We start from the raw sequence: 9,759 nt of genomic DNA, 5'->3' as shown, positions 1-9,759 counted from the left end.
TTTGACCAAGAAAACAGTTTGAATTCATCTTTTTTAAAGTCTAAGAGGACAAGAAATGAGCCAGTGTGATTTGTAAGTCCAACGGTCCAGTCTTTGATCCAGAACAGGTTCTAGTCTTCCTCTGTAATAGAGTAAAAGAAATAGCCTGAGTCTTCTAGCTTGAACAAACACTAAGAAAATTCCTGTGGAGTTTGCTCCATAAGGAAAAACTATGCTCTATGTGTTCAGGATATCAAATACCTTGTGTAGAAGGGGCAGGCAACATGCCTCAAAAGATCTATGCATGTGATACCACTCCCATGAAATATTTAACCACATAACTGTACTTCTCATTGTCTGCCCAAGAACTGGGGCTGTGTGTGTGTGTCAATGAAAAGGATAAAGATGACTGTGATAGTTGCTTACCACACTGCATCATTGAATGATTTGTTCCCCTTGTGACTTAGAGAGAGAGGGGGTTTTGAAAGCTGACAAATCAACATGAGCCATCCTGTCATGATTCAAAGGAAAAAGAATGATTACCTATGAAACTGTAATTATGATATGAGTCTTCTTTCTTACAAACTCCCTCATTTTTTTCTCCACATCACGGTGTAATGTACATCCTATCCTACTTATTTGTTTTATTTTACTTCTATTCTATTTAATTTCCTTTTTGTTTCGTAGAATGAAAACTGCAGGAAGGCATAGATTTTTCTCCCTAACTGCTCACTGAGATTTTTACCTAAAACAGAACTTGATCATAAAAACCATCCAGCAAAATCTTGTTGAGCAGGTGACATATCGGTTTGCCCCATGTATCAATAAATTCATAAATCAGAACTTAAAATGGATTGGCAGAAAAAAGAGGTTCAAATTAAAGAAAAGACTTTGTGCTGTGTTGTGCCTTAATGGCTCTTCTACAATACCCATGACTAAAATCTCACTTTACATTCTGCCCTTTATTTCTGGAAAATGCCTAACTCTGAAACACGGAACTCTTCTAAAGCTTGTATGTAGCTTAGAGAAGGTAACAGCTGTAAAATATAAGGTTAAAGACTCTCCATACAAGAGCTCAGCATGGATGGCTTTTCATACAATTAGGTAGCAGTTTCTGTTGTCCTTTTATTTATTGAATGAGCAAACTCAAATCTTTTTAGGTTTTTAAATCTTGAGCCAATAAGCAACTATGAGTTAATCCACTCCCTATATTTCTACTACTTCCATGAAACTATTACTTAATCATTTCCAAACAAACATCCCATTTCTGATACTTTTAAAATAAAAACAGCAAATCCAACCTAACTACTATTTACTTAAAGGTGTAAAATGGCCTTTCTCCTCCTCTATGAACTTACAAGTAGATCAGCATTTTTGTTGTGGAAACTAATTTTCTCCTTCAAGCTACATTCTATTTTGCAGTTTCTCCCAAGTTCAGTCTTTAAAAAAGAAACCCTGTGCCTTTAATAACAGAGACCTGGTGAGACTTTCCTTTCCAAACTTGTTCCCAGATTTCCAAGTGAGGAAAACAGCTGTAACTTGAGAGCCCAGAGATCCTCAGGATATCTTTAGCCAAAGGAAAAGCTCCAGATCCCCTCCTTCCCAGTTGAGGGGTTGAAATACTATCAGAAAGCAAGCGCCTTGCTCTTTTTTCAGGCTTGCTCCATCTCCCAGGAGCAAGAGGGAATTCCAAAAGTGGACGAGAGAGAGAGAGAGAGAGAGAGAGAGAGAGAGAGAGAGAGAGAGAGAGAGAGAGAGAGAGAGAGAGAGAGAGAGAGAGAGAGAGAGAGAGAGAGAGAGAGAGAGAGATCTGCCAGATTCCTGGACAAGCTCTCCCCCCCCCCCTTACTCCAGTCCCCCTCCGAGCTGGGACGCACTGGGAGAGAGGAGGCAGTTCCAGCCCAGAGCAAAGAGCCAAAGGCAGAGAGAGCTGCGAGGTGCATCCTCCTGCGTAGCTGCTGCGCTACACCACCCAGGCTCTGTTGCACAGAGTCCCATGAAGCCTGCTGGGGAGCTAGGAGCCGGGTGCAGCCAGACACTGGGGATAGAGGAGGACACTGTTTGGGGAAGGAGGCATTGAAGCCCAAAGGGACTTTCTTTATTTTTCTTTTTGCTCGTTCCTGGGTGAGTAGACTCTCCTAGTCACCCTGAATTTCCAGCATGATGTTCCTGAAGTTCCTCTGGATAGCTTTCTTCTCCTACCTGTGTCAGGGCTATTTCGATGGCCCTCTGTACCCAGAGATGTCCAATGGGACTCTCCACCATTATTTCGTTCCCGATGGGGACTATGAGGAGAATGACGACCCGGAGAAGTGCCAGCTGCTCTTCAGAGTGAGTGACCGCCCGCGGCGCTGCTCCCAGGGGGATGGAGGCCAGGACAGCAGCTTGCTGAGACTCACCCTGCGAGAGGAGTTCACCGTGCTGGGTCGCCAGGTGGAGGATGCAGGGCGGGTGTTGGAGGGCATCAGCAAGAGCATTTCCTACGACCTGGATGGGGAAGAGAGCTATGGCAAGTACCTGCGGCGGGAGTCCCACCAGATTGGAGATGCCTACTCCAACTCTGACAAGTCCCTCACGGAGCTGGAAAGCAAGTTCAAGCAGGGCCAGGAGCAGGACAGCCGGCAGGAGAGCAGGCTCAATGAGGATTTCCTAGGGATGCTGGTCCACACCAGGTCCCTGCTGAAGGAAACACTGGACATTTCTGCTGGGCTCAGAGACAAATACGAGCTGCTGGCTCTTACTATAAGGAGCCATGGGACCCGGCTAGGTCGACTGAAGAACGACTATCTTAAAGTTTGATCCCAAAGGCGCAAATATCAGGGAGAAAGAACCAAATCAGACTCCTGTGGTGCAAAGTTGAAGGACAAAGGATGGGGTTAAGTTTTCCTTTCCACTTAGTACTATTATTTTTTAATGTCAGATTTGCACTTTGAGAATGAATCTGAAAACAAAAGTAAAGAAAACGTGGAAGGTTTGACTAGGTCTGATTTTGTACAATCCTTATGTAATTTGTTATGATGTGATCCACGGGAAAGAGTCGTGATAAAGGCATGCGTCCTGTCTTTCTTGGGAGGTTTGGACTTCTTCAGTGGTAACTTTGTTGCAGTCATGACTGAAAGGATGTGTCTTATTCATAGAGACTGATTTGAGGTTCTTCTCCTTCCCATAATGTGGGATTACACCAAGAGCTAGAGGGATAACTCCATTCCACCCCTTAGTCTTCTCTCTTGGCTTATGAAAGCTGAAGTATCTGATTTTTAGATGAAGCCCTAGGTGTTGTTCTGCTTGCTTTCCAGCCCATTTCAAGTTGTCTTTTTCTTTTAATTATTATTTCTCTTTGTCTTTCTTATTTATTAATCATGGTCTGTGAGTTGCTTTTTATTTTTGTGAAAGTATTGTCTAATCATTCATTGCAAGGAGCTTTGCAGGATGGGTCCTCAGTAGGTTTGTCTTAGAGTGGCTGTATTTATGAAGTCTAAGCTCCTGTGGTGGCTACCCACTCTTATGGATACGTTACTCAGTTATGTCTCGCATTGCATGTCTAGTGCTTTGTCATCTGTCAATTACAAGGGAATATATTTTTGAAAACATCCTTCAACTACCTATGATTTAGGTTTGTGCATTATTGCTCATGGGGGGGTTGCTTCTTTATTGGTTATTGAAAACTGTATTTCGAGGAGGCAATTCTTATTTTAATAACTTCTCAGCTGTTTTATTATTAAGTCAATAAATATGTTTCCAAATAATACTGGCTTAATTTCTAATTTATGTCTTTAATGTCCGTATTTCAAAGTGGGACCAATGCAATGGAGAGAGGCAGATGGGGATTCAGCCAGTTTAACTATTGCGTAAGATAAAGAAGGCAGGAGGGGAGCTATGTGCTTTTGATAATCCTGCCTTCCTTGCTCACACCATTCTCATAAGAAAAAATACAAAAAAAGTATAACTCATGCCAAAACTTTAAGTGGAATCTCTACTGGTCTCTTCAATCCTCTATATTTCTCTAGTTTTCCCCACAGACTTAATTAGAAAGTGGATAACAGGGGGCTGGGAGTTTGGCCTAGTGGTAGAGTGCTTGCCTAGCATGCACGGAGACCCAGGTTCAAGTCCTCGGTACCACATACATAGAAAAAAGCCAGAATTGGTGCTGGAGCTCAAGTGGTAGAGCTCTAGCCTTGAGAAAGTCCAAGGACAGTGCTCAGGCCCTGAGCTCAAGCCTACGACTGGCAAAAAAAACAAACAAACAAACAAAAAAAAAAAACCGAGGGCAAGCAGCCTGTCTCACCTCATGGCTGTAAGCTGTGTGGCTAGAAAGTGGATAACAAAGTGTATACTATTTATTACCTCAAAGCCACATCTATGTTCTTTAATTAATGGCTTCAAGGGTAAAAAATGTGCTTTTATTCATGTCTTATCCTGACCTGTCCTCACCCTCACCTGAAAGAAGCTTTCCTTTCACACACACACACACACACGCACAGAGGAACATACATGTCCATAATCTACTGTTCAGCAAAGAGCAGATTTTTCCTCCTATATACAAGGAAATCATTTTTTATTTCCACAAAGTGTCAATTACAATAGGGGAAACTAAGAACCAGAAAATCTAGGTTCATCCTCAGTCCCAGGTCTTTTAGAATTAATGATATGACTTTAGATAAGACTTTACCACACTTACTCTTTTCAAGGATACTGAGATATATGTAGCCAGAAGCCTGAACCTGTGTTTAACTATTTTATTGCTTAAAACAAAGAAAAGCCTATAGAACAATAATCAAAAATCAACATTTACAATTCACTTTTTATTACTCAGGGCCCAGATTAACTTGCATTATATATTTGTTAGGAGAAAAATTTGAAGACTGTATAGTTTTCATTATTTTTTGTGAAAAAAAACGAGGAAGTTATAAGAGCAGAGGCCCAAACAAGAAAGAATAATTTGTATTTAAATGGTTGTTGTTTGAAAATATAATTCTTTGTATCTCAAAAATTCTATAGTTTTCAGTGTAAAGTGCTCAGGCATAATCGATAAACATATCGCATGTCATCTTCTTGATTTTTCCCAGTGGTAATAACTTATTGGATATGTGCTAAAGTTGAAGAACTGATTTCTTCATGCATGTTAATTTCAGTCTGTTGGTGATGATTACTTACAGTATGATGTTAAGAACTCAGAAAGGCCCAGAAGTAAAGAGTTCTGTCTCCAATTAGAAAATTCTCCATGAGCAGGAAAGGGAGTGGAGATACATCTGCTATAAATTTGAAAACCTGAAATAGATTTTGTGTGAGGTTCTTTCCAGAGTTAACATTCTATGATTCCTCCAAAACCAGAACAAAATTATCTGGCATTGAATCACTTCATCCAAAGTGGAATGCATGGATAGTAATCCCATAGACACTCATGGAAATGATCCAAAATGGCAAGTGGGAAAGGGAGAGAGAATTCTGCTGGACCATTATCCCAGTAGCTGGCTTCACAAGACTTTCTAATCTCTGGTGGTAAGGAGCCAGCTTCTCTCAGATCCTCTCTTCCTACTTCTTCATTATTCCACTAGACTTTGCTATGCACACAGACAAAAACTCTTTTGTAAGAGTTCTTATCTCTCAGACATGAAATATTTTAAGCGTCAGAAGAAAATTGCATACTATCTTCCCTTATTAACACATCCATATAATTTCATAATTTTTATAATTGTGGTTAGTCAAATAACCTCTGCCAGGCACTGTTCTTGTCTGTAGGTAAATCTGTAACATGATGAAGCCTCAGAATTTCATCTATAGGCCACAAATTTTAAAAGCCTCTTTGAGTTTTATTTGAAACTGAAAGCAACGGTCATTGTCGCCATTATTAAAAAAAAAACACAACAAAGAAGTTAATTCTGGGGAGAAGTTAGTATTATTAGTAGGCCTAAGAATTGAGTTGCTTCTTTTCATTCTCATAACATACAGTGAGGGAAATTTTATTTTAAAAAGTTGTGCTAGTCATTTTCCATTGATGTGTCAAAATTTCTGAGATAATAGAATATGAATATTTCCTTAAAGAAATATTTGTTTGGTTACAATTTTACCGATTTAAGTGCACAGTCACCTGACTCCATCACTTTGGGCAATGGTGAAGCAGCATAGTTCACTTCATGATGACAAAGGGGTCGGGAGAAGACATACAGACAGACAGACACAGACAGACAGACAGACAGACAGACACACACACACACACACACACACACACACATAAACACACAGAGACAGGCGAGAAGAAGATATATTTCCCATGGGCATGTCCATTAGGACAGGATTCTATCTCCTAAATTTTTATCACCTCCCAATAGCTCATCAGAAGAGGAACCAAATAAGAGAGATTAATTCATTTAGGAATGAAGTCAGAACCCATCTTCTCCCAAATGACACCTTTGAATATTCATGGGGATATTCATGGGAGACCAAGCCTTTAACATGAGTCTTTAAAAGATATTTGATATCCAAACCGTAATAGGAAGTAAGACATTGTATGAAGAGAATAATACATTCAAATCACTTTTGAACCATATTTGAGACAGAACTAATTCTGTTTATTGTTGTTACTGAGCTAATCATTACCATTATTTTTATAAAGAAAGCACAGAAATTCTAGGTATTTTTGCCAAGAGTAAAGTCATGTGATGGTTTACACAGTTTACAAGGCTATCATGTTTCATTCACAATTATCTAGAGAAATAGAGGCTTAATAAGTGAGGAGTGTGAAAGTTTCACTGAGGCCTATGGTATGATTCCTACCCCTGGCATTGACTCACCCCATTCAAGGCTAAATGAACAGCCAGTAATCTCATAGACTGTCATGGAAATGATCCAAGATGGCAAGTGGGAATTTCCACATGAAAAGAGGGAGAGAGGAGAGACCTGCACTGTACCATCACTCCACACATCATGCTATATTTTAGTTCAAATGCCTACTATCATCCTCCATTTATACAATCATTTAAGGCTACATTTTGTTGGATGCATTGCCTAAGACTGCAAATTCTCACCACGCTTAACCATGTGCATAATGTCAGATACCTATTTTGATGGCTTTCATGGGTCTCTTGATATCTGTGGCCTATTGCAGAAAACTATCAGGCTAGTTTAGCCTCTATAATGTTCAAACCAGGCCCATGGAATTGTCAGGAGCCATCAGAAGCTAGCAAATATGTTATGGATGGCAGCACCAAGGGGTCATGCAACAGTTCTCACACTCTACATTGTATTATAAATATTTGTTTTCAACCCTGGCAAAGAAAGATGCTCAAAACATTTAACAGAAGACTTGAAACCTGTAGATTATTAACCATTTAAATAAATTATAAACATGTCCTTGAAAATCATTAACATGGAATTAGCCTAAAGTACAATGTGGTCAAATTGCATTGACACATTTTTACAAAGACTTCTTATAAAGGCCTTCTTTATATAGAATATTACTTGGCTACAAAATGGAAATGCTAAGTATGTGCTGCAAGAATTCTAACATAAAAGCAAAAACAAAGGCATAAGAGGTCTTGGTTACAAATAGGATACAGAAATGTTTAACAATGATTTGTCAATGTGGAACTGAGTTCTGGTAGCTCAGGCTGTTCAGAAGGCTGAGATCTGGGAATTGTTGTTTGAAGTCAGCCTGGGAAGGAATGTCTGTGAGAATCTTATTTCCAATGAATCACCAGAAAACCAAAAGAGTTCCTGTGTCTCCAAGTAGTAGACTGTGTGAGCCTTGAGTGCAGAGACTGAGGCCAGGCCATGAGTTCTGGTCCCATGACCAGAAAAAGAAAGAAGAAAAGAATGGAAGAAAGAAAACAGGAGGGAAGAAAAAAAGACAGGATTCTATAAATTATCTTAACAATTTAAAAACTAAGCTGATACTAAGAGAATATTATTTCAAAAGTCAAGATTCTGATAAATAAGCCCTTCCCTCCTTAATCAATAATTAAGATACCATCGATTTAGAGGGCAGTGATGTAAGGCATTGGAAATGGAAGAGTTGAAGTTAGTATTATTTTAAAATGTAAAGCAATGAACATAAAATGAGAACATGGCAGACTCACATACCCCAAGGATTCCACCACTGTGCCTAGTATCACTGTTTTATCTTTGTAACAGGTTTCTGCATACAGAAGTCATACCTGCTGAATGTTAATAATATGCAAAACATAATAAGCACAGATAAGACAGAATCATTCAAACTCTCAGACTTTGTCTTCCATACACTCATTTCCTCTTTCTCCCTCACCTAGATTTCATGTTAGTACAGTCTTCATTTGATTCCCTCTACCCAAGGATCAGGATATGGACCTCAAGGGAGTCATCTACATTGAAGCTCCAATTTTGGACCACAAGTCCAAGCTCTGTGTATTTTATTTGAGGAGCTAGAATACAGACAGAATTGTGAAGGATCTGCGATTCTTTTATACAATTAACCTCTACGAAATAAGAAGTGGGGCTTGGCTCAAGGATAGAGTGGTAGCCTTGAGCTGATGAGCTCAGGGACAGTGCCCAGGCTGAGTTCAAACCTCATGACCCACAAAAAGAAAGATAAAGATATTGTCTTGTGAATTTCCAGTGACTTTAGATTTTTTTATTCTCTTAGATTCAATGTAGACAGATGATAGGCCATTTATTTCAATGGCTTGCAATTTTACCAACAACTTTTTTTCCCCTTCCTTTTCTATGAAGAGCAAAAAGTGTTTTGTATGTCAACAACATGCTGTTTATGGAAAGGAACCTGAAAGCTATGATTAATGAGGTAATGATCCAGGGTTGGCAGGAAGAGTTTGCATTTTTCTAGTTGTGAAAATTTTCTGCTGCAGGCAGTTAAGGAAGCATGTTTCATGAATGTCCTGTCTCTCTTTGATCTTTGCCCAACTCGCAACCAAAGAACAAGCAACAGGAGTGTTCCACTCAACTTTCAAAAAACGTATGGGATTTTTTGGAAGCTGGGTCAACCACAGTCATTTTCCACAAGATTCTACAACAGATTAAATCATGAGGAACAGACAAGCTGATGGGATTGCTTTGCTCTGAGTTGTAGTTGTGTCTAGATAGCTATCAAGTGTCACTTTTGCTCTGTCCTAGTTCTCCTATCCCCTTTGCTTCTGCCAAGTGCTCTCTGTCTCCTTTCTTCCCTTCCTTCTTTCTTCCCTCCCATCCCTGCCCCCCTCTTTCTCTCATTTTCTTCTCTCTTTGCAGTCTACATTCACTCCAAAGAGTGTGAAAAGTACAAATACAAAGAGAGTTCAATTGGCCTTGTGCCTTTCAAACCTATTCAGAGAGACATCCAAGAAAAATATACAATCTTGATCTATGAACCTTGATTTCCTCCACCACTAGGTGCATACATTTTGGGTAGGGTTCTTATGAGGATTGGATAAACCAGAGTATAGAAAGGTTTTAGAATATTGCTGTGGCGAATGAAGTGAGGTCATTCTGATACAATATGGAATGTTTCACTCATCAAGAAACCCATCTTCTTGTCAGAAGAAGGGGATACTTCATGAGTTCTTCAACTGGAAAAAAAAAGTGTTCACAGTAAACTTTAGACAATCTATATATTTTCTACAAAAATTTTTACACTTGGGCAGGGAGTTTGGCCTAGTGGTAGAGTGCTTGCCTGGCATGCACGAAGGCCCAGGTTCGATTCCTTGGTACCACATACATAGAAAAAAAGCCAGAAGTGGTGCTGAGGCTCAAGTGGTAGAGCTCTAGCCTTGAGAAAGTCCAAGGACAGTGCTCAGGTCCTGAGCTCAAGCCCAG

The 9,759-nt window shown here is 39.7% G+C and overlaps 1 protein-coding gene across 1 annotated transcript; it reads left to right on the top strand.

Moving 5' to 3' along the window:
• Nucleotides 1-1,826: 1,826 nt before the first annotated feature.
• Nucleotides 1,827-3,712, top strand: Fibin (fin bud initiation factor homolog). The gene has a single exon (XM_090348934.1). It carries the CDS (start codon nt 2,140-2,142, stop codon nt 2,776-2,778), a length of 639 nt encoding a protein of 212 aa, XP_090205060.1. The 5' UTR covers nt 1,827-2,139; the 3' UTR covers nt 2,779-3,712.
• The last annotated feature ends 6,047 nt before the right edge of the window (nt 3,713-9,759 follow it).

The sequence above is a fragment of the Megascapheus bottae genome, chromosome 16 (genome assembly GCF_031878675.1).
Source record: "Megascapheus bottae isolate mThoBot1 chromosome 16, mThoBot2.hap1, whole genome shotgun sequence".
Taxonomy (NCBI): Eukaryota; Metazoa; Chordata; class Mammalia; order Rodentia; family Geomyidae; genus Megascapheus; species Megascapheus bottae.
Note: the sequence above shows the minus strand (reverse complement) of the source record. Positions and strands in the feature narration are given on the sequence as shown.